The sequence below is a fragment of the Salvelinus alpinus genome, chromosome 23 (genome assembly GCF_045679555.1).
Source record: "Salvelinus alpinus chromosome 23, SLU_Salpinus.1, whole genome shotgun sequence".
Classification (NCBI taxonomy): domain Eukaryota; kingdom Metazoa; phylum Chordata; class Actinopteri; order Salmoniformes; family Salmonidae; genus Salvelinus; species Salvelinus alpinus.
This window is the reverse complement of record NC_092108.1, coordinates 7,969,937-7,995,067: the sequence shown is the minus strand read 5'-3', so window position 1 is coordinate 7,995,067 and position 25,131 is coordinate 7,969,937. Positions and strand designations below refer to the sequence as shown.

General features: G+C 46.0%; 1 protein-coding gene across 20 annotated transcripts in view; it reads left to right on the top strand.

The window, feature by feature from the left end:
* Positions 1-25,131, top strand: part of LOC139550147 (receptor-type tyrosine-protein phosphatase F) — a 498,277-nt gene that overhangs the window by 301,467 nt on the left and 171,679 nt on the right. For 12 of the 20 annotated variants that reach the window (XM_071360808.1, XM_071360818.1, XM_071360816.1 and 9 more), the window contains 2 exons: positions 9,580-9,768; positions 14,944-14,961. In XM_071360808.1, coding sequence (XP_071216909.1) covers positions 9,580-9,768; positions 14,944-14,961 — 207 coding nt within the window. The remainder of the gene's footprint in view (positions 1-9,579; positions 9,769-14,943; positions 14,962-25,131) is intronic. The other 8 variants (XM_071360817.1, XM_071360813.1, XM_071360810.1 and 5 more) reach the window with 1 other exon arrangement.

Genomic DNA, 25,131 nt, shown 5'->3' with positions numbered 1-25,131 from the left:
GTGTAAGACTCCCATGGTGGTGGGGTTGGAGTGTAAGACTCCCATGGTGGTGGGGTTGGAGTGTGGGGCCCCATGGTGCTGGGGTTGGAGTGTAAGACTCCCATGGTGGTGGGGTTGGAGTGTGGGGCCCCATGGTGGTGGGGTTGGAGTGTAAGACTCCCATGGTGGTGGGGTTGGAGTGTAAGACTCCCATGGTGGTGGGGTTGGAGTGTAAGACTCCCATGGTGGTGGGGTTGGAGTGTAAGACTCCCATGGTGGTGGGGTTGGAGTGTAAGACCCCCATGGTGGTGGGGTTGGAGTGTAAGACTCCCATGGTGGTGGGGTTGGAGTGTAAGACCCCCATGGTGGTGGGGTTGGAGTGTAAGACTCCCATGGTGGTGGGGTTGGAGTGTAAGACTCCCATGGTGGTGGGGTTGGAGTGTAAGACCCCCATGGTGGTGGGGTTGGAGTGTAAGACTCCCATGGTGGTGGGGTTGGAGTGTAAGACTCCCATGGTGGTGGGGTTGGAGTGTAAGACTCCCATGGTGGTGGGGTTGGAGTGTAAGACTCCCATGGTGGTGGGGTTGGAGTGTAAGACTCCCATGGTGGTGGGGTTGGAGTGTAAGACCCCCATGGTGGTGGGGTTGGAGTGTAAGACTCCCATGGTGGTGGGGTTGGAGTGTAAGACTCCCATGGTGGTGGGGTTGGAGTGTAAGACCCCCATGGTGGTGGGGTTTGAGTGTAAGACTCCCATGGTGGTGGGGTTGAAGTGTAAGACTCCCATGGTGCTGGGGTTGGAGTGTAAGACTCCCATGGTGGTGAGGTTGGAGTGTAAGACTCCCATGGTGGTGGGGTTGGAGTGTAAGACTCCCATGGTGCTGGGGTTGGAGTGTAAGACCCCCATGGTGGTGGGGTTGGAGTGTAAGACTCCCATGGTGGTGGGGTTGGAGTGTAAGACTCCCATGGTGGTGGGGTTGGAGTGTAAGACTCCCATGGTGGTGGGGTTGGAGTGTAAGACTCCCATGGTGGTGGGGTTGGAGTGTAAGACCCCCATGGTGGTGGGGTTGGAGTGTAAGACTCCCATGGTGGTGGGGTTGGAGTGTAAGACTCCCATGGTGGTGGGGTTGGAGTGTGGGGCCCCTGTGGAGAGCAGTTTGTTTGGGGTAAGAATAACTGTGTGTGATGTGAGCGTGGAACTGAGCTGTAGCGCTGGGGCAAGATGTATCCCAGTAGGACTGAGGGATGGGGTGGGAGGACGTGTGTGTGTGTGTGTGTGTGTGTGTGTGTGTGTGTGTGTGTGTGTGTGTGTGTGTGTGTGTGTGTGTGTGTGTGTGTGTGTGTGTGTGTGTGTGTGTGTGTGTGTGTGTGTGTGTGTGTGTGTGTGTGTGTGTGTGTGTTGGAACAGGGTACTGGTCCCTCTCCAGAGGGGGACTGATTAGACCCATCAACCTCTCTGCACGTTCCACTCACACTGGTAATTGGAGCTGGCAGGAGGGTGTCATGCACCCCTCCTTCTTATCCCTCACTCCTTCCCTTTCTTTCACTCTTTCTTTCTGCTTCTTCTGCCATCCACCTCTCCCTCCTTGTCCTCCCCCCCTCCCTCCTTGTCCTCCCCCCTCCCTCCTTATCCTCCTCCCCCCTCCCTCCTTGTCCTCCCCCCCTCCTTATCCTCCCCCCTCCCTCCTTATCCTCCCCCTCCCTCCTTATTCTCCCCCTCCCTCCTTGTCCTCCCCCCTCCTTATCCTCCCCCCTCCCTCCTTATCCTCCCCCTCCCTCCTTATTCTCCCCCCTCCCTCCTTGTCCTCCCTCCCTCTCCTCCCCTCTCTGATTCTACAAGAACCAATATCACTCCCTAAAAACACAACACAATTGAACAATCCTTGGATAGCTTTTCAGAATTCACAGATACATTGATCCCCATGGGAACCTAAAGGCATAGAAACTGTAAATAACTTGGTAATAGAAAATACATTTATTTCCATGACAGAATTTAAAAGTAATTTTGGACTGACCAATGTAGATAGTTTCAAATGCATGCAACTTAAAAAGTTTTTAAAAAGTTTTTGACATTTCGATTTGAAATCTTTTGGACGTCAGAGCAATGTTGAGGGAATACTATTTGAGAGTCAGAAAATGATTTTCATTTGATATTTAAAATATGCAAAACCTTGCAGAGAGACAATCCAACTGACGTTCTCTCAGAAACAAATAGAAACTATTGAAACAAATCCTTAAACAGAACTGCTATTGGCGTAAGATGGAGGGAAAGTTGGAACATAACTAACAAAATTACAGGTAATCCGTATGTCTGCATATTTCAAGACATGTCACGTGAGGAAGCAGTGAAGATACCTGATGGGACGAAACTCTTCTCATCAATTATCTTGAAAAAATATATACTTAAAAAATGGAAATCAAACAGTACTCCATTGTTAAGACAATGAAAAAAGCATATGCTTCATTATGTAAATATATTGAAAGAGCGTGGGCGACGGAGAGAAACAAAATGGTGTAATTGGAGGATGTGGCGGAGAGTAGTGTAGGTACTGGAGATAGGGGTGAGATCAGGTGGGTCTGGGCAGGGTGATGTTGTGGATGTTTGTGTCTCTGAGATAGGGGTGAGAGCAGGTGGGTCTGGGCAGGGTGATGTTGATGTTTGTGTCTCTGAGATAGGGGTGAGATCAGGTGGGTCTGGGCAGGGTGATGTTGTGGATGTTTGTGTCTCTGAGATAGGGGTGAGATCAGGTGGGTCTGGGCAGGGTGATGTTGATGTTTGTGTCTCTGAGATAGAGACACAAACATAAATATCAGTCATAAATATCTCTCTACGTTCTGGAATGACTGACACGACAAGAGAAAAAATGACTGATGCTCTACCGTATTTTGAAAATGCATCTTGGTTCATTCTACTGTCACAACTTTCAGGAGTACGTTGAAAGTCGGACTGAGTTCCTCGGGAACCACCGGTCTGTAACAAAGACCTGTCTAAGTGTCTCTCAGCTGGCTGCAAAGACAGTCACACACACCAACACAACACCTACACGCCCGGGACTTCTTTTGGAGCTTTTTACTAATCAGGCGTAAAGTGTGATAGTCTCTCTCTCGGTGTTAGCCACCTGTACAGCTTCATGTGTGTGTGTGTGTGTGTGTGTGTGTGTGTGTGTGTGTGTGTGTGTGTGTGTGTGTGTGTGTGTGTGTGTGTGTGTGTGTGTGTGTGTGTGTGTGTGTGTGTGTGTGTGTGTGTGTGTGTGTGTGTGTGTGTCTCTCTCTCTCTCTCTCTCTCTCTCTCTCTCTCTCTCTCTCTCTCTCTCTCTCTCTCTCTCTCTCTCTCTCGGTGTTAGCCACATATACTAACAGCTCCCCTGTAATGCTAACACTAGGACGCTCTGAAACAATGTATTGTATAATCCCTTGTCTTCAGCAGCCACAGCAGCTGTTTTCCTCTTGAATTATCCCCAGTTTATGTTTCTGATACCAGGCAGCTGCTGACTCCTATGAGGTATTTTCAGCCCGCCCTCTCTAAAATCTCAACGCATATCCTCCTCCTTCTCAGAATGTTCCAACCAATTGACATTTTTTTTGTTTGCATGGGGCTCTAATACTGAACAAAAAATGATAGCAAACGGAAACAAACGTTTTTCTACGTTTTGCTACGGGTAATGAATACACCCCAGCACAGCCAGGGACAGCTCTGAAAGTAGCACGTCTATACTTAGTGTGTACAGCCTTGCTTTTTTCTTTGTCTCGCGTTGGCTATTGCTGAGTTTTAGGCTTTGGGCGAGATACCGTTTATACTGTATTACCGGGGTATTTCGACGGTATGATTTTCAATACGAAAAAAAAAAAAAAAAAAAAAAACCACGCCACTGCTTATTACTGTAAGTTAAATATAACTATAGGAGATCTAAGACGTGTCAAGTAAATGATATCCAGCTCAGGGCTCCAGCATTTGGTTTGCTAACTTGCTAGCTAAGTGGCTAGATGTCAAGATCAAGCGTCATGGTTACAGCAGAGACATTCAATCCCCTCCTGGATGAACATCCCTGTTGCCTAAATGTATTAGGTTTTTTATAGCGCCCCCTTGTGTACACTTACGGTAAAACCGTATACCCCGGTGTGGTACAGAAACGGTATGAAAATCTGGAAACGACCCAACCCTAATGAGTTACCGTGTCATTCAGACTTTGTATCGTGTATTTCTAGATTACAGTATCATTCAATCATTAAAGTTGTAGAAATGTAAGGGCCTTCTGAGTGGTTCAGTGGTCTAAGGCATCGCAGTGCTCGCTGGGCCGCTAGAGGTCGCAGCCGGCCGCGACCGGGAGACCCACGGGGCGGCGCACAATTGGCCCAGCGTCGTCCGGGTTAGGGGAGGGTTTGCCCGGCAGGGATGTCCTTGTCCCATCGCGCACTTGCGACTCCTGTGGCTGGCCGGGCGCAGTGCACGCTGACACGGTCGCCAGGTGTACGGTGTTTCGGTGTACGGTGTAACTACCAATTGGATACCACGAAGTTGGGGGTAAAAAGTAGATAATAAAAATGCTATAGAAATGTTATACTTTGTAGACAAAACAAACTATTGATGTACAATTGTACTGTTTAGCTTTAATACTCTGTGTCTCTGTATTCTTGCAGTGTTGTATCGGGCCATTTCTGTCTGAATATTAACCTGGGGTTAAGTATGTAGCCTGGGGTTAAGTATGTATCCTGGGGTTAAGTATGTAGCCTGGGTGCCCAGGAGCAGTACATACAGAACATTAGCTAGGCTAACACCTACATTTGCTAGGTTACCACCAACATTAGCTAGGTTACCACCTACATTAGCTAGGATAATAGCTAGGCTAACACCTACATTAGTTAGGCTAACACCTACATTAGTTAGGTCAACACCTACATTAGCTAGGCTAACACCTACATTAGCTAGGCTAACACCTACATTAGCTAGGCTAACACCTACATTAGCTAGACTAACACCTACTGTTTAACAACAACAGCCCCTCCTCTAACCTGCCCTCAAGCTACTGTTCAGTACTACCACGAGAATAGAGCTACTGTTCAGTACCACCACAAGAATAGAGCTACTGTTCAGTACTACCACGAGAATAGAGCTACTGTTCAGTACCACCCCAAGAATAGAGCTACTGTTCAGTACCACCACAAGAATAGAGCTACTGTTCAGTACCACCACGAGAATAGAGCTACTGTTCAGTACCACCACGAGAATAGAGCTACTGTTCAGTACCACCACGAGAATAGAGCTACTGTTCAGTACTACCACGAGAATAGAGCTACTGTTCAGTACCACCACGAGAATAGAGCTACTGTTCAGTACTACCACGAGAATAGAGCTACTGTTCAGTACCACCACAAGAATAGAACTACTGTTCAGTACCACCACAAGAATAGAGCTACTGTTCAGTACTACCACGAGAATAGAGCTACTGTTCAGTACCACCACGAGAATAGAGCTACTGTTCAGTACTACCACGAGAATAGAGCTACTGTTCAGTACCACCACAAGAATAGAGCTACTGTTCAGTACCACCACAAGAATAGAGCTACTGTTCAGTACTACCACGAGAATAGAGCTACTGTTCAGTACCACCACAAGAATAGAGCTACTGTTCAGTACCACCACAAGAATAGAGCTACTGTTCAGTACTACCACGAGAATAGAGCTACTGTTCAGTACCACCACAAGAATAGAGCTACTGTTCAGTACCACCACAAGAATGTTCAGTACTACCACGAGAATAGAGCTACTGTTCAGTACCACCACAAGAATAGAGCTACTGTTCAGTACCACCACAAGAATAGAGCTACTGTTCAGTACTACCACGAGAATAGAGCTACTGTTCAGTACCACCACAAGAATAGAGCTACTGTTCAGTACCACCACAAGAATAGAGCTACTGTTCAGTACTACCACGAGAATAGAGCTACTGTTCAGTACCACCACAAGAATAGAGCTACTGTTCAGTACCACCACAAGAATAGAGCTACTGTTCAGTACTACCACGAGAATAGAGCTACTGTTCAGTACCACCACGAGAATAGAGCTACTGTTCAGTACCACCACGAGAATAGAGCTACTGTTCAGTACTACCACGAGAATAGAGCTACTGTTCAGTACCACCACAAGAATAGAGCTACTGTTCAGTACCACCACAAGAATAGAGCTACTGTTCAGTACCACCACGAGAATAGAGCTACTGTTCAGTACCACCACGAGAATAGAGCTACTGTTCAGTACTACCACGAGAATAGAGCTACTGTTCAGTACCACCACGAGAATAGAGCTACTGTTCAGTACCACCACGAGAATAGAGCTACTGTTCAGTACCACCACGAGAATAGAGCTACTGTTCAGTACCACCACGAGAATAGAGCTACTGTTCAGTACCACCACGAGAATAGAGCTACTGTTCAGTACCACCACGAGAATAGAGCTACTGTTCAGTACCACCACGAGAATAGAGCTACTGTTCAGTACCACCACGAGAATAGAGCTACTGTTCAGTACCACCACGAGAATAGAGCTACTGTTCAGTACCACCACGAGAATAGAGCTACTGTTCAGTACCACCACGAGAATAGAGCTACTGTTCAGTACTACCACGAGAATAGAGCTACTGTTCAGTACCACCACGAGAATAGAGCTACTGTTCAGTACCACCACGAGAATAGAGCTACTGTTCAGTACCACCACGAGAATAGAGCTACTGTTCAGTACTACCACGAGAATAGAGCTACTGTTCAGTACCACCACGAGAATAGAGCTACTGTTCAGTACTACCACGAGAATAGAGCTACTGTTCAGTACCACCACGAGAATAGAGCTACTGTTCAGTACCACCACGAGAATAGAGCTACTGTTCAGTACCACCACGAGAATAGAGCTACTGTTCAGTACCACCACGAGAATAGAGCTACTGTTCAGTACCACCACGAGAATAGAGCTACTGTTCAGTACCACCACGAGAATAGAGCTACTGTTCAGTACCACCACGAGAATAGAGCTACTGTTCAGTACTACCACGAGAATAGAGCTACTGTTCAGTACCACCACGAGAATAGAGCTACTGTTCAGTACCACCACGAGAATAGAGCTACTGTTCAGTACCACCACGAGAATAGAGCTACTGTTCAGTACTACCACGAGAATAGAGCTACTGTTCAGTACCACCACGAGAATAGAGCTACTGTTCAGTACTACCACGAGAATAGAGCTACTGTTCAGTACCACCACGAGAATAGAGCTACTGTTCAGTACCACCACGAGAATAGAGCTACTGTTCAGTACCACCACGAGAATAGAGCTACTGTTCAGTACCACCACGAGAATAGAGCTACTGTTCAGTACCACCACGAGAATAGAGCTACTGTTCAGTACTACCACGAGAATAGAGCTACTGTTCAGTACCACCACGAGAATAGAGCTACTGTTCAGTACCACCACAAGAATAGAGCTACTGTTCAGTACCACCACGAGAATAGAGCTACTGTTCAGTACCACCACGAGAATAGAGCTACTGTTCAGTACCACCACGAGAATAGAGCTACTGTTCAGTACCACCACGAGAATAGAGCTACTGTTCAGTACCACCACGAGAATAGAGCTACTGTTCAGTACCACCACGAGAATAGAGCTACTGTTCAGTACCACCACAAGAATAGAACTACTGTTCAGTACCACCACAAGAATAGAGCTACTGTTCAGTACCACCACGAGAATAGAGCTACTGTTCAGTACCACCACAAGAATAGAACTACTGTTCAGTACCACCACAAGAATAGAGCTACTGTTCAGTACCACCACAAGAATAGAGCTACTGTTCAGTACCACCACGAGAATAGAGCTACTGTTCAGTACTACCACGAGAATAGAGCTACTGTTCAGTACCACCACAAGAATAGAACTACTGTTCAGTACCACCACGAGAATAGAGCTACTGTTCAGTACTACCACGAGAATAGAGCTACTGTTCAGTACCACCACGAGAATAGAGCTGCTGGATGTTTTTCTCAGGAGACCATCAGTATATGAAGAGGCAGATAAAAGAACACAACAGTGAAAGAGTTATGTGCCAATTCTTCACCCTTTTCCGGCGGTGTTCACTTGCACACTCCTGGTCATTGATTTAAAAGCGTAGAATTCCACACTTGAGTAGAGGAACCAAATAATCAGTCATCTTAAAGACTTTGTATCTTCTCGTTTTCAAATAATACTCTTTCCTACGCTTTAGGCCAATAGCAACACAGTCAAGTCATCAGTAAAAGACATTCAAGGAATAAAACGAGTGAAAATCATAAATCATAAAATCATCAATCTAAAATCCCAAATGATCTCTCTGCAGAATGAATTTGTCACTGGAGCGAGGCATTTGTCATGGCTCTGCTCTACCTCATGTTCCTAATGTTGTGATGGGCTACATTATTGATGTTTGTCTTGCTGGGTGGAGTTTTGGGTGTCTATAATGTAGGCTTCGTTCTCCTCAGGCTGTTTAGAGCTAGGCTTCTCTCTCTCTCTCTCTCACTCACTCTCTCACTCTTCCTCTTCCTCTTTCTCTCTCTCTCTCTCTCTCTCTCTCTCTCTCTCTCTCTCTCTCTCTCTCTCTCTCTCACTCTCACTCTCACTCCTTCTCTATGTCTCTCTCTCTCTCTCTCACTCTTCCTCTTTCTCTCTGTTTCTGTCTCTCTCTCTCTCGCCCTGTCACGCCATGACCTTAGTTATCTTTGTTTTCTTTATTATTTTGTTTAGGTCAGGGTGTGACAAGGGTGGTTTGTTTAGTTTTTGTATGTCTAGGGGGTTTTTGTATGTCTAGGGGTTTTTCTAGTCTAGGTGTTTATATGTCTATGGTTGCCTGGATTGGTTCTCAATCAGAGGCAGATGTTTATCGCTGTCTCTGATTGGGGACCATATTTAGGTAGCCATTTTCCTTGGGTATTTTGTGGGTTGTTATTCTATGTTTAGTTGCCTGTTCTGCACTAGCCATATTGCTTCACGGTTCGTTTTGTTGTTTTGTTTAGTTCTGTTCTGTTCAGTGTTCTCTCTTTTATTAAAGAGTTATGTTCGCTTACCACGCTGCGCCTTGGTCTCCTCATTATGACGACCGTGACACGCCCTCTCTCTCTCTCTCTTCCTCTCTCTCTCTCTCTCTCTCTCTCTCTCTCTCTCTCTCTCTCTCTCTCTCTCTCTCTCTCTCTCTCTCTCGCTGCTCTCTCTTGCTGCTCTCTCTCTTTCTCTCTCTCTCTCTCTCTCTCGCTGCTCTCTCTCTCTCTTTCTCTCTCTCTTTCTCTCTCTCTTTCTCTCTCTCTCTCTCTCTCTCTCTCTCTCTCTCTCTCTGGTTAGTACATGCTATGAACTTCACAGTTTATGTTGTTATGTGAAGTCACGTCCTTATGGGACTGTACATATTCATTTATTTATATTCTCATCTAATTACATTTTTGGGTGGAAATGTGAAGGTTCTCTCAACGGGCTTGGACAAGTGCCAGTGCTCCTGATGTTCCATGGTATCTTCTTCTTTGTTTTCCTGATCAAGTCCCGCTGTATTCCATCATTCATACTAATCCTATACCTACCTGTCTCTTCTACAGAGAACCAGATCCCGCATGGGTTCCCCAACATAGACATGGGTCCCCAGCTGAAGGTGGTAGAGAAGACCAGGACGGCCACCATGCTGTGTGCTGCCAGCGGCAACCCTGACCCAGAGATCACCTGGTTTAAAGACTTCCTGCCTGTAGACATCAACAGCAGCAACGGACGAATCAAACAACTCCGCTCAGGTAAGAATGTTCCACGACTCATTCCTGCTTAGTAACAGACTTAATGAAGACTCATTCCTGCTTAGTAACAGACTTAATGAAGACCCATTCCTGCTTAGTAACAGACTTAATGAAGACTCATTCCTGCTTAGTAACAGACTTAATGAAGACCCATTCCTGCTTGGTAACAGACTTAATGAAGACCCATTCCTGCTTAGTAACAGACTTAATGAAGACCCATTCCTGCTTAGTAACATACTTAATGAAGACCCATTCCTGCTTAGTAACAGACTTAATGAAGACTCATTCCTGCTTAGTAACAGACTTAATGAAGACCCATTACTGCTTAGTAACAGACTTAATGAAGACCCATTCCTGCTTAGTAACAGACTTAATGAAGACCCATTCCTGCTTGGTAACAGACTTAATGAAGACTCATTCCTGCTTGGTAACAGACTTAATGAAGACTCATTCCTGCTTAGTAACAGACTTAATGAAGACCCATTCCTGCTTAGTAACAGACTTAATGAAGACCCATTCCTGCTTAGTAACAGACTTAACGAAGACCCATTCCTGCTTAGTAACATACTTAATGAAGACCCATTCCTGCTTAGTAACAGACTTAATGAAGACCCATTCCTGCTTAGTAACAGACTTAATGAAGACCCATTCCTGCTTAGTAACAGACTTAATGAAGACCCATTCCTGCTTAGTAACAAACACAGGATACAACTGTCCATCTTATAGTGTGTGTATCAGTGCTGCACAACATTCAGTGAAGGCCAATGTTGAACACTCATTGCAATATATATATATATATATATATATATATAGCAGGTAGATATTATTTTCAGTGGAAAACAGTACATATTTTAATATTTTTGAACTGCCCACACACATTACCAAATGGACCGTCTACAAACTCCACATACCAAAATGGACCGTCTACAAACTCCACATACCAAATGGACCGTCTACAAACTCCACATACCAAAATGGACCGTCTACAAACTCCACATACCAAAATGGACCGTCTACAAACTCCACATACCAAAATGGACCGTCTACAAACTCCACATACCAAAATGGACCGTCTACAAACTCCACATACCAAAATGGACCGTCTACAAACTCCACATACCAAAATGGACCGTCTACAAACTCCACATACCAAAATGGACCGTCTACAAACTCCACATACCAAAATGGACCGTCTACAAACTCCACATACCAAAATGGACCGTCTACAAACTCCACATACCAAAATGGACCGTCTACAAACTCCACATACCAAAATGGACCGTCTACAAACTCCACATACCAAAATGGACCGTCTACAAACTCCACATACCAAAATGGACCGTCTACAAACTCCACATACCAAAATGGACCGTCTACAAACTCCACATACCAAAATGGACCGTCTACAAACTCCACATACCAAAATGGACCGTCTACAAACTCCACATACCAAAATGGACCGTCTACAAACTCCACATACCAAAATGGACCGTCTACAAACTCCACATACCAAAATGGACCGTCTACAAACTCCACATACCAAAATGGACCGTCTACAAACTCCACATACCAAAATGGACCGTCTACAAACTCCACATACCAAAATGGACCGTCTACAAACTCCACATACCAAAATGGACCGTCTACAAACTCCACATACCAAAATGGACCGTCTACAAACTCCACATACCAAAATGGACCGTCTACAAACTCCACATACCAAAATGGACCGTCTACAAACTCCACATACCAAAATGGACCGTCTACAAACTCCACATACCAAAATGGACCGTCTACAAACTCCACATACCAAAATGGACCGTCTACAAACTCCACATACCAAAATGGACCGTCTACAAACTCCACATACCAAAATGGACCGTCTACAAACTCCACATACCAAAATGGACCGTCTACAAACTCCACATACCAAAATGGACCGTCTACAAACTCCACATACCAAAATGGACCGTCTACAAACTCCACATACCAAAATGGACCGTCTACAAACTCCACATACCAAAATGGACCGTCTACAAACTCCACATACCAAAATGGACCGTCTACAAACTCCACATACCAAAATGGACCGTCTACAAACTCCACATACCAAAATGGACCGTCTACAAACTCCACATACCAAAATGGACCGTCTACAAACTCCACATACCAAAATGGACCGTCTACAAACTCCACATACCAAAATGGACCGTCTACAAACTCCACATACCAAAATGGACCGTCTACAAACTCCACATACCAAAATGGACCGTCTACAAACTCCACATACCAAAATGGACCGTCTACAAACTCCACATACCAAAATGGACCGTCTACAAACTCCACATACCAAAATGGACCGTCTACAAACTCCACATACCAAAATGGACCGTCTACAAACTCCACATACCAAAATGGACCGTCTACAAACTCCACATACCAAAATGGACCGTCTACAAACTCCACATACCAAAATGGACCGTCTACAAACTCCACATACCAAAATGGACCGTCTACAAACTCCACATACCAAAATGGACCGTCTACAAACTCCACATACCAAAATGCTAAAATGAATTAGTGGTCTCCAGCGGTGCAGAAAATAAAATAATTGAAGTTGCCCTTTTTCATCAAGAGGGGCTTAGCTGAGCCCTTCTGAAACAGGAGGACGGCGGGGGAAACAGGAGTAGAGAGCGTTAGCACACATCTCAAATGGCTCCCTAATAGGGCTCTGATTAAAAGTAGTGCACTACAGTGTAAATAGTGTGCCGTTTAGCATCCTTAGAGGAGACAGTAATTCCAGCCTGGAGTGCCTCAGCCAAGATCCAGCCTGGAGTGCCTCAGCCAACATCCAGCCTGGAGTGCCTCAGCCAACATCCAGCCTGGAGTGCCTCAGCCAAGATCCAGCCTGGAGTGCCTCAGCCAAGATCCAGCCTGGAGTGCCTCAGCCAACATCCAGCCTGGAGTGCCTCAGCCAAGATCCAGCCTGGAGTGCCTTAGCCAACATCCAGCCTGGAGTGCCTCAGCCAACATCCAGCCTGGAGTGCATCAGCCAACATCCAGCCTGGAGTGCCTCAGCCAAGATCCAGCCTGGAGTGCCTCAGCCAACATCCAGCCTGGAGTGCCTCAGCCAACATCCAGCCTGGAGTGCATCAGCCAAGATCCAGCCTGGAGTGCCTCAGCCAAGATCCAGCCTGGAGTGCCTCAGCCAACATCCAGCCTGGAGTGCCTCAGCCAAGATCCAGCCTGGAGTGCCTCAGCCAACATCCAGCCTGGAGTGCCTCAGCCAAGATCCAGCCTGGAGTGCCTCAGCCAACATCCAGCCTGGAGTGCCTCAGCCAAGATCTAGCCTGGAGTGCCTTAGCCAACATCCAGCCTGGAGTGCCTCAGCCAACATCCAGCCTGGAGTGCATCAGCCAACATCCAGCCTGGAGTGCCTCAGCCAAGATCCAGCCTGGAGTGCCTCAGCCAACATCCAGCCTGGAGTGCCTCAGCCAACATCCAGCCTGGAGTGCATCAGCCAACATCCAGCCTGGAGTGCCTCAGCCAACATCCAGCCTGGAGTGCCTCAGCCAACATCCAGCCTGGAGTGCCTCAGCCAAGATCCAGCCTGGAGTGCCTCAGCCAACATCCAGCCTGGAGTGCCTCAGCCAACATCCAGCCTGGAGTGCCTCAGCCAAGATCCAGCCTGGAGTGCCTCACACATTGAAGAAATAAATCGATGTGCCTATGCTCTCTCTGTTCCCAAGGCTGGATAAATAAATTGCTTTAGCCCTAACCCCAGATCAGATTGGGGAGAGGCCAGAGTTAAGAAGATTAGGTAAATAAACATCTTTAGCCCGACCCCAGATCAGATTGGGGAGAGGCCAACGTTAAGAAGATTAGATAAATAAACATATTTAAGGGCTGACCCTGGGTCTGTCAGAACGTAGAGAGAGAGAGAGAGAGAGTTAGAACGATTAGTGGCTCTTTGAGTTGCTCTTTAATTCTCCTCATTTAGAGGAGATTTATCTGCGTCCCAAATGGCACGCTATTCCCTATATAGTGTTCTACTACCTATAGGGCTCTGATCAAATGTAGTGAGTTGTGTAGGGTATAGGGAACCATTTGGGATGCGATCCGAAATCACAGAGGAGGTGGCTTCCCAGACTTTTCTGCTTTTCACCTACATGTACATATTACCTCAATCAATCACCCCGACTACCTGGTATCCCCAGTACACTGACTCACTAGTGGTACTCCTTGTATATTGCCTCCTTATTGTTATTGTATTGTGTTATTTTACTGCGTTTAGTATCTTCTTTTTGGATCTATCTGTTACGGTTTGTCTTACTTTTTAACTGCGTTGTCAAGGAAGGGCTCGTAAAGTAAACATTTCACGGTAAAGTATGCACTTGTATTCGGCGCATGCGATAAATATTATTTGATTTGATTTTATTTGAGGTGAGAGGCCCTTTCTCTTCACAGAGTCCTGTCTTTCTGTGGCTCAGTCCCAAATCGCACCCTATTCCCTACATACTGCCCTACTTTTGGTCCAAAAAGTGGAAAGTGCTGATGAGTGGTAACACACACACACACACAAACACACACACACACACACACACACACACACACACACAAACACACACACACACACACACACACACACACACACACACACACACACACACACACACACACACACACACACACACACACACACACACACACACACACACACACACACACACACACACACACACACACACACACACACACACACACACATTAACAAGCCTTGCTATCTCTAACCCTAGCCTTGACATCTGTACCTATCTCCTGATCTGCATATCTGCTGGGTATTGACCTTACGCTAACCCACCACTACCTGTCATTTAGCTAGCTACTAGCATGGCCTAGCGTTAGCTCTACAAACTGTTATTGGTACCACTACATCACCCGCACAACGGTTACATCTCTTCCTCTCTTCTATCCTCTCCGATCACTCTGCTGTAGATTTTCATTATTTTACTAACCTGAATTATTTCCGCTAACGTCTAGACCTGCAGGTTATCTATTTAACCCTGTATTACTTTCATTAATTTGCCTTCTCTCCTCTCTTTCTGTCTTTTTTACTAACGCTCTCTCTCTCCCTCTCTCTCCAATCTCGTTTGCGTTCCAATTACCTTCAACTAGGTGGTACACCGATTAGAGGTAAGGATGATGGGAAATAAACGTGTTAAAAAAAATCACTCCATCCCTCCGTCACTTCAACCTCAACCTCCGTCAGCCTCTCTCTCTCGTTCCACCTCTCTTAACCTTCGACCTCTCCATCTGCCCTGTCCACTCTGCCCCTTTACCACCACTGCCAATGTGTCCACACAGTCTTCACACTGTCCAGCCCATTCTCTGTTTTCTGTTAGTGTGTCCATCTCCCTGTTCAAACAAATGAACTTGCAACGCTTTCCCCAATCAGTTCATCCTCTACATCCAGATGATTGGACAAGTAGCTAGCTACCTTGTGCATAAGCTTCTCCACACGTTTTTAGTTAAAATATAAACCCTCTTATAATCACTAGAGACCAAACTCCTTCCTCAGTCTCTGCTCCTTAGCTGTAGGAGAGTGGTGTTATTTTAATTACAGGCCAGTCTCTGCTCCTAGCTGTAGGAGAGTGGTGTTATTGTAAGTACAGGCCAGTCTCTGCTCCTAGCTGTAGGAGAGTGGTGATATTGTAAGTACAGGCCAGTCTCTGCTCCTAGCTGTAGGAGAGTAGTGTTATTTTAATTACAGGCCAGTCTCTGCTCCTAGCTGTAGGAGAGTGGTGTTATTGTAAGTACAGGCCAGTCTCTGCTCCTAGCTGTAGGAGAGTGGTGATATTGTAAGTACAGGCCAGTCTCTGCTCCTAGCTGTAGGAGAGTAGTGTTATTTTAATTACAGGCCAGTCTCTGCTCCTAGCTGTAGGAGAGTGGTGTTATTGTAAGTACAGGCCAGTCTCTGCTCCTAGCTGTAGGAGAGTAGTGTTATTTTAATTACAGGCCAGTCTCTGCTCCTAGCTGTAGGAGAGTGGTGTTATTTTAATTACAGGCCAGTCTCTGCTCCTAGCTGTAGGAGAGTGGTGTTATTTTAATTACAGGCCAGTCTCTGCTCCTAGCTGTAGGAGAGTGGTGTTATTGTAAGTACAGGCCAGTCTCTGCTCCTAGCTGTAGGAGAGTAGTGTTATTTTAATTACAGGCCAGTCTCTGCTCCTAGCTGTAGGAGAGTGGTGTTATTGTAAGTACAGGCCAGTCTCTGCTCCTAGCTGTAGGAGAGTGGTGTTATTTTAATTACAGGCCAGTCTCTGCCCCTAGCTGTAGGAGAGTAGTGTTATTGTAAGTACAGGCCAGCCTTGCCCCCTGGTATAGGAGAGTGGGGTTATTGTAAGTACAGGCCAGCCTTGCCCCCTGGTATAGGAGAGTGGTGTTATGGTAAGTACAGGCCAGCCTTGCCCCCTGGTATAGGAGAGTGGTGTTATGGTAAGTACAGGCCAGCCTAGCCCCCTGGTATAAGAGAGTGGTGTTATTGTAAGTACAGGCCAGCCTTGCCCCCTGGTATAGGAGAGTGGTGTTATTGTAAGTACAGGCCAGCCTTGCCCCTAGATGTAGGAGAGTAGTGTTATATTAAGTACAGGCCAGCCTTGCCCCCTGGTATAGGAGAGTGGTGTTATGGTAAGTACAGGCCAGCCTTGCCCCTAGATGTAGGAGAGTAGTGTTATGGTAAGTACAGGCCAGCCTTGCCCCCTGGTATAGGAGAGTGGTGTTATTGTAAGTACAGGCCAGCCTTGCCCCCTGGTATAGGAGAGTGGTGTTATATTAAGTACAGGCCAGCCTTGCCCCTAGATGTAGGAGAGTAGTGTTATTGTAAGTACAGGCCAGCCTTGCCCCCTGGTATAGGAGAGTGGTGTTATTGTAAGTACAGGCCAGCCTTGCCCCCTGGTATAGGAGAGTGGTGTTATGGTAAGTACAGGCCAGCCTTGCCCCCTGGTATAGGAGAGTGGTGTTATTGTAAGTACAGGCCAGCCTTGCCCCCTGGTATAGGAGAGTGGTGTTATTGTAAGTACAGGCCAGCCTAGCCCCCTGGTATAGGAGAGTGGTGTTATTGTAAGTACAGGCCAGCCTAGCCCCCTGGTATAGGAGAGTGGTGTTATTGTAAGGACAGGCCAGCCTAGCCCCCTGGTATAGGAGAGTGGTGTTATTGTAAGTACAGGCCAGCCTAGCCCCCTGGTATAGGAGAGTGGTGTTATTGTAAGTACAGGCCAGCCTTGCCCCTAGCTGTAGGAGAGTGGTGTTATGGTAAGTACAGGCCAGCCTTGCCCCCTGGTATAGGAGAGTGGTGTTATGGTAAGTACAGGCCAGCCTTGCCCCCTGGTATAGGAGAGTGGTGTTATTGTAAGTACAGGCCAGCCTTGCCCCCTGGTATAGGAGAGTAGTGTTATATTAAGTACAGGCCAGCCTTGCCCCTAGATGTAGGAGAGTAGTGTTATATTAAGTACAGGCCAGCCTTGCCCCCTGGTATAGGAGAGTGGTGTTATGGTAAGTACAGGCCAGCCTTGCCCCTAGATGTAGGAGAGTAGTGTTATATTAAGTACAGGCCAGCCTTGCCCCCTGGTATAGGAGAGTGGTGTTATGGTAAGTACAGGCCAGCCTTGCCCCTAGATGTAGGAGAGTGGTGTTATTGTAAGTACAGGCCAGCCTTGCCCCCTGGTATAGGAGAGTGGTGTTATTGTAAGTACAGGCCAGCCTTGCCCCCTGGTATAGGAGAGTGGTGTTATGGTAAGTACAGGCCAGCCTTGCCCCTAGATGTAGGAGAGTAGTGTTATATTAAGTACAGGCCAGCCTTGCCCCCTGGTATAGGAGAGTGGTGTTATTGTAAGTACAGGCCAGCCTTGCCCCCTAGATGTAGGAGAGTGGTGTTATTGTAAGTACAGGCCAGCCTTGCCCCCTGGTATAGGAGAGTGGTGTTATTGTAAGTACAGGCCAGCCTTGCCCCCTGGTATAGGAGAGTGGTGTTATTGTAAGTACAGGCCAGCCTTGCCCCCTGGTATAGGAGAGTAGTGTTATATTAAGTACAGGCCAGCCTTGCCCCCTGGTATAGGAGAGTGGTGTTATTGTAAGTACAGGCCAGCCTTGCCCCCTGGTATAGGAGAGTGGTGTTATATTAAGTACAGGCCAGCCTTGCCCCCTGGTATAGGAGAGTAGTGTTATATTAAGTACAGGCCAGCCTTGCCCCCTGGTATCAATGGACGACTTTGCCTGAATAAAAAATGTAAATGCCTTGATTTGCATACGAGCACTACAGACCTCTGATTGAAATAGTTGTCTCTTCCTGGAGTGGAGGTAGCGTTTCAGTCTATCTCTAGTGGTAATGATGGCTGTCTGACGATGGCTGTCTGATGGTAGATGTCGGAGGGTAGCTGAATAGCACAGAACACTGCATTAATAGCACGTTGAGTCAGGGTCCTGAAAGGCTACCCTATGTCCAGCTAGTATCCCTCGACAGACAGAGGCTGTTGAAAGATATAAATATCCTGCTAGCTGAGAGGTTGGTCTCTGGGGGAGATGATGCCATGGGGGCTGGTCTCTGGAGGAGATGATGCCATGGGGGCTGGTCTCTGGAGGAGATGATGCCATGGGGGCTGGTCTCTGGAGGAGATGATGCCATGGGGGCTGGTCTCTGGAGGAGATGATGCCATGGGGGCTGGTCTCTGGAGGAGATGATGCCATGGGGGCTGGTCTCTGGAGGAGATGATGCCATGGGGGCTGGTCTCTGGAGGAGATGATGCCATGGGGGCTGGTCTCTGGAGGAGATGATGCCATGGGGGCTGGTCTCTGGAGGAGATGATGCCATGGGGGCTGGTCTCTGGAGGAGATGATGCCATGGGGGCTGGTCTCTGGAGGAGATGCAGATTGACAATAGATAGATCAGTATGCCGGTACATGACTGAGCTGAATCAGGAAGAGATGAGGAAGGCGTGTGACGGATTTGAAGGATCACCGACGTTGTCATAACCTCTATTAGTTGGTGTCACCAACACACACACACACACACACACACACACACACACACACACACACACACACACACACACACACACACACACACACACAGACACACACACACACACACACACTTGTGTGTTTCTTTGGTTGATGCGGAACCTGTTTGGTACATTCATCCCATAATACATGACTGCGATCCAAAATGTGTCCTGACATTGTAATCTCATTATTTGTCACCATCTGCAACCTGTACGGTGTCTGGTGTTACATCAATTCTTACAGTGTTATTCTATAGATTATTACCTTGGGCTTTAAACAGGGTATTGTTACATGTCTAGCTAGTACTGAACTCTGAAACAGTGTTGTATGTTGTTAAGTATCATACAAGTATGGATATAAATATGCGGAGATATATTTATTATTCTAACATGAAATTCAGGTAAGTCTGTCTGCTGCCACTGCTATTCTATTGCTCTGTTTGGTAATCAGCCAATCAGCCTTCTCCTGAGGTGATGAAATTCTGTAATTCAGCAGAACTGAATAGAACTGAACAGAACTGAATAGAACTGAACAGAACAGAACTGAACAGAACTGAACAGAACTCTATCTGCCTTTGTTTTTCTCTACCACTTCTATTTCCTATTCCGCTGAGATGGTGATGACAGTAACTAGCTGTGTTGTTGTGACTGTACTTATTCAGCTGACCTGGTGATGACAGTAACTAGCTGTGTTGTTGTGACTGTACTTATTCAGCTGACCTGGTGATGACAGTAACTAGCTGTGTTGTTGTGACTGTACTTATTCAGCTGACCTGGTGATGACAGTAACTAGCTGTGTTGTTGTTACTGTACTTATTCAGCTGACCTGGTGATGACAGTAACTAGCTGTGTTGTTGTGACTGTACTTATTCGCCTGTTACCTGGCCTGTTACCTGGCCTGTTACCTGGACTGTTACCTGGGCTGTTACCTGGCCTGTTACCTGGCCTGTTACCTGTACTGTTACCTGACCTGTTACCTGGCCTGTTACCTGGACTGTTACCTGGCCTGTTACCTGGACTGTTACCTGGACTGTTACCTGGACTGTTACCTGGACTGTTACCTGGCCTGTTACCTGGACTGTTACCTGGCCTGTTACTTGGGCTGTGACCTGGGCTGTTACCTGTTCTGCTACCTGGGATATTACCTGGGCTGTTACCTGGACTGTTACCTGGGCTGTTACCTGGGCTGTTACCTGGGCTGTTACCTGGCCTGCAACCTGGGATATTACCTGGCCTGTTACCTGGGCTGTTACCTGGGCTGTTACCTGGGCTGTTACCTGGGCTGTTACCTGGGCTGTTACCTGGACTGTTACCTGGGCTGTTACCTGGGCTGTTACCTGGACTGTTACCTGGCCTGTTACCTGGGCTGTTACCTGGCCTGTTACCTGGCCTGCTACCTGGGCTGCTACCTGGGCTGTTACCTGAGCTGTTACCTGGGCTGTTACCTGGCCTGTTACCTGGCCTGTTACCTGAGCTGTTACCTGGACTGTTACTTGGCCTGTTACCTGGCCTGTTACCTGGCCTGTTACCTGGCCTGTTACCTGGGCTGTTACCTGGGCTGTTACCTGGACTGTTACCTGTTCTGCTACCTGGGCTGTTACCTGGGCTGTTACCTGGGCTGTTACCTGGGCTGTTACCTGGGCTGTTACTTGGCCTGTTACCTGGGCTGTTACCTGGGCTGTTACCTGGACTGTTACTTGGCCTGTTACCTGGCCTGTTACCTGGGCTGTTACCTGGCCTGTTACCTGGGCTGTTACCTGGGCTGTTACCTGGCCTGTTACCTGGCCTGTTACCTGGGCTGTTACCTGGGCTGTTACCTGGGCTGTTACCTGTGTGTCTACATACTACAGTAGTTAGAGCCATGTGGCAGAAACACATTTAACTTTCTGAGATGGAGACTACGTCCCAAAGTGTACCCTATTCCCTACGATGTGCATTGCTTTTGAATAGAGGACTACTGTACGTTACATAGTGCGCTATATATGGAATAGGGTGCCATTTTAGGACTTACGCCGAGTCCCGGTGGGGATGGATAGCCTGGAAGTCAGTATTTTTTTTATTTTATTATTATTTATTTTTTTTACCCCGTTTTCTCCCCAATTTTGTGGTATCCACTGTAACTACTCAGATGGAACCTGCGTTTTGATTGGAGCTCAGATGGAACCTGGGTTTGATTGGAGCTCAGATGGAACCTGGGTTTGATTGGAGCTCAGATGGAACCTGCGTTTTGATTGGAGCTCAGATGGAATCTGCGTTTTGATTGGAGCTCAGATGGAATCTGCGTTTTGATTGGAGCTCAGATGGAACCTGGGTTTGATTGGAGCTCAGATGGAACCTGCGTTTTGATTGGAGCTCAGATGGAATCTGCGTTTTGATTGGAGCTCAGATGGAACCAGGGTTTGATTGGAGCTCAGATGGAACTTGGGTTTGATTGGAGCTCAGATGGAACCTGGGTTTGATTGGAGCTCAGATGGAACCTGGGTTTGATTGGAGCTCAGATGGAACCTGGGTTTGATTGGAGCTCAGATGGAACCTGCGTTTTGATTGGAGCTCAGATGGAACCTGGGTTTTGATTGGAGCTCAGATGGAACCTGGGTTTGATTGGAGCTCAGGTGGAACCTGCGTTTTGATTGGAGCTCAGATGGAACCAGGGTTTGATTGGAGCTCAGATGGAACCTGGGTTTTGATTGGAGCTCAGATGGAACCTGGGTTTGATTGGAGCTCAGATGGAACCTGGGTTTGATTGGAGCTCAGATGGAACCTGGGTTTGATTGGAGCTCAGATGGAACCTGCGTTTTGATTGGAGCTCAGATGGAACCTGGGTTTTGATTGGAGCTCAGATGGAACCAGGGTTTGATTGGAGCTCAGATGGAACTTGGGTTTTGATTGGAGCTCAGATGGAACCTGGGTTTGATTGGAGCTCAGATGGAACCTGGGTTTGATTGGAGCTCAGATGGAACCTGGGTTTTGATTGGAGCTCAGATGGAACCTGGGTTTGATTGGAGCTCAGATGGAACCTGGGTTTGATTGGAGCTCAGATGGAACCTGGGTTTGATTGGAGCTCAGATGGAACCTGCGTTTTGATTGGAGCTCAGATGAAACCTGGGTTTTGATTGGAGCTCAGATGGAACCTGGGTTTGATTGGAGCTCAGATGGAACCTGGGTTTTGATTGGAGCTCAGATGGAACCTGGGTTTTGATTGGAGCTCAGATGGAACCTGGGTTTGATTGGAGCTCAGATGGAACCTGGGTTTGATTGGAGCTTAGATGGAACCTGCGTTTTGATTGGAGCTCAGATGTAACCTGGGTTTGATTGGAGCTCAGATGGAACCTGCGTTTTGATTGGAGCTCAGATGGAACCTGCGTTTTGATTGGAGCTCAGTAGTCAACAGGAATCAACCGTTGGATGGTCCCGTCTCACCTGGCGAGGAGGGCATCTCCCTCCACTGGTTGTTTTTAGCAGCACCTGATTGGCTCATGTTTGAAAGGTTAGACCCAGATATATGGCTTCTCTCAGAATAAACATATTTTTAAAAAGAGAGAGATGGGAAATGTGGACTTTTCTGGACTCAGAGAACGTGTGGAAGGAAGCATTAAAGTGGCACCATAGTCCACTGTGTATAAACTAGCCTTAACTACATCCTGATGGTCTTGTAGTCGTTGTAGAGTACTTAGCCTAGCTTAGCGTTGCTAGCCTGGCGACTGTCGTCTGGGATGTAGCCTTAGCGACCGTTGCCTGGATATAAAGCCTAGCAAGAGCCCTGTATGAACTTACTGTGTTTTTGTCATGTCAGTTCTTTTCTTAGGCAGAAAAGGCAGAACTAGACGTGAATATGACGTCTTGAGGTGATTCATTGACCTTTGAGACATGGACTCGACAAGAGTGTCTCGCCAGCTGTTTTTCCTGACTGGGCCAGACAGAGAGAGTTAAATATGTTGATTCTGTGGGACACAGCTCACAACGCTCTTAAACCAGCAAAATCAGCTAAATGCTGATGTGTCGTCGTAGGCAAATTGTTATATAACAACTAGCGCCCTATTCATAACACTTTATCATGCGTACCGTAGAGAGAGAGGGACTGTGATGCTCTCTGTCGAGGCTCTGTAGAGATAATTATAATGTTACTTCTTATGAAGTAAAAACCTCAGGAAGTCTACAGAAGAGAAAATACACTTACTAGACGGTGTAACCATCTAGTAAATCTAACAGGGTTTATTCAGGACTACACCATCTAGTAAATCTAACAGGGTTTATTCAGGACTAAACCATCTAGTAAATCTAACAGGGTTTATTCAGGACTACACCATCTAGTAAATCTAACAGGGTTTATTCAGGACTAAACCATCTAGTAAATCTAACAGGGTTTATTCAGGACTAAACCATCTAGTAAATCTAACAGGGTTTATTCAGGACTACACCATCTAGTACATCTAACAGGGTTTATTCAGGACTAAACCATCTAGTAAATCTAACAGGGTTTATTCAGGACTAAACCATCTAGTACATCTAACAGGGTTTATTCAGGACTAAACCATCTAGTACATCTAACAGGGTTTATTCAGGACTAAACCATCTAGTAAATCTAACAGGGTTTATTCAGGACTAAACCATCTAGTACATCTAACAGGGTTTATTCAGGACTACACCATCTAGTAAATCTAACAGGGTTTATTCAGGACTAAACCATCTAGTAAATCTAACAGGGTTTATTCAGGACTAAACCATCTAGTAAATCTAACAGGGTGTATTCAGGACTACACCATCTAGTAAATCTAACAGGTTTATTCAGGACTAAACCATCTAGTAAATCTAACAGGGTTTATTCAGGACTAAACCATCTAGTAAATCTAACAGGGTGTATTCAGGACTAAACCATCTAGTACATCTAACAGGGTTTATTCAGGACTAAACCATCTAGTACATCTAACAGGGTGTATTCAGGACTAAACCATCTAGTACATCTAACAGGGTTTATTCAGGACTAAACCATCTAGTACATCTAACAGGGTGTATTCAGGACTAAACCATCTAGTACATCTAACAGGGTTTATTCAGGACTAAACCATCTAGTAAATCTAACAGGGTTTATTCAGGACTAAACCATCTAGTACATCTAACAGGGTGTATTCAGGACTAAACCATCTAGTACATCTAACAGGGTTTATTCAGGACTAAACCATCTAGTAAATCTAACAGGGTTTATTCAGGACTAAACCATCTAGTAGTCGTACTAGACGGTGCAAACGTCTGTATTAGTCATATGATGAAAAAAAGACGGTCCGATGTCGTTGATCTAAGGTTGTGAAACAGTTTAAGAATGAAGGTCATCTGAACCTTCTCTTTCTTCTGGTAAATCCCAATCAGAAACCCTGTTAGATTTACTAGATGGTTTAGTCCTGAATAAACCCTGTTAGATTTACTAGATGGTTTAGTCCTGAATAAACCCTGTTAGATTTACTAGATGGTTTAGTCCTGAATACACCCTGTTAGATTTACTAGATGGTTTAGTCCTGAATAAACCCTGTTAGATTTACTAGATGGTTTAGTCCTGAATAAACCCTGTTAGATGTACTAGATGGTTTAGTCCTGAATAAACCCTGTTAGATTTACTAGATGGTTTAGTCCTGAATAAACCCTGTTAGATTTACTAGATGGTGTAGTCCTGAATAAACCCTGTTAGATGTACTAGATGGTTTAGTCCTGAATAAACCCTGTTAGATTTACTAGATGGTGTAGTCCTGAATAAACCCTGTTAGATGTACTAGATGGTGTAGTCCTGAATAAACCCTGTTAGATGTACTAGATGGTTTAGTCCTGAATAAACCCTGTTAGATTTACTAGATGGTTTAGTCCTGAATAAACCCTGTTAGATTTACTAGATGGTTTAGTCCTGAATAAACCCTGTTAGATTTACTAGATGGTGTAGTCCTGAATAAACCCTGTTAGATGTACTAGATGGTGTAGTCCTGAATAAACCCTGTTAGATTTACTAGATGGTGTAGTCCTGAATAAACCCTGTTAGATTTACTAGATGGTTTAGTCCTGAATAAACCCTGTTAGATGTACTAGATGGTGTAGTCCTGAATAAACCCTGTTAGATGTACTAGATGGTTTAGTCCTGAATAAACCCTGTTAATTTTACTAGATGGTTTAGTCCTGAATAAACCCTGTTAGATTTACTAGATGGTGTGTAATCCTGAAATGGTTTTTATTGAAAAAAGAATAGCACATCTAAGGTTGTCAAACAATTTTAGAAAATGAAGTCAAAATTATTCTTCAATGCCCACACTAGCATAATACTTAGAATACA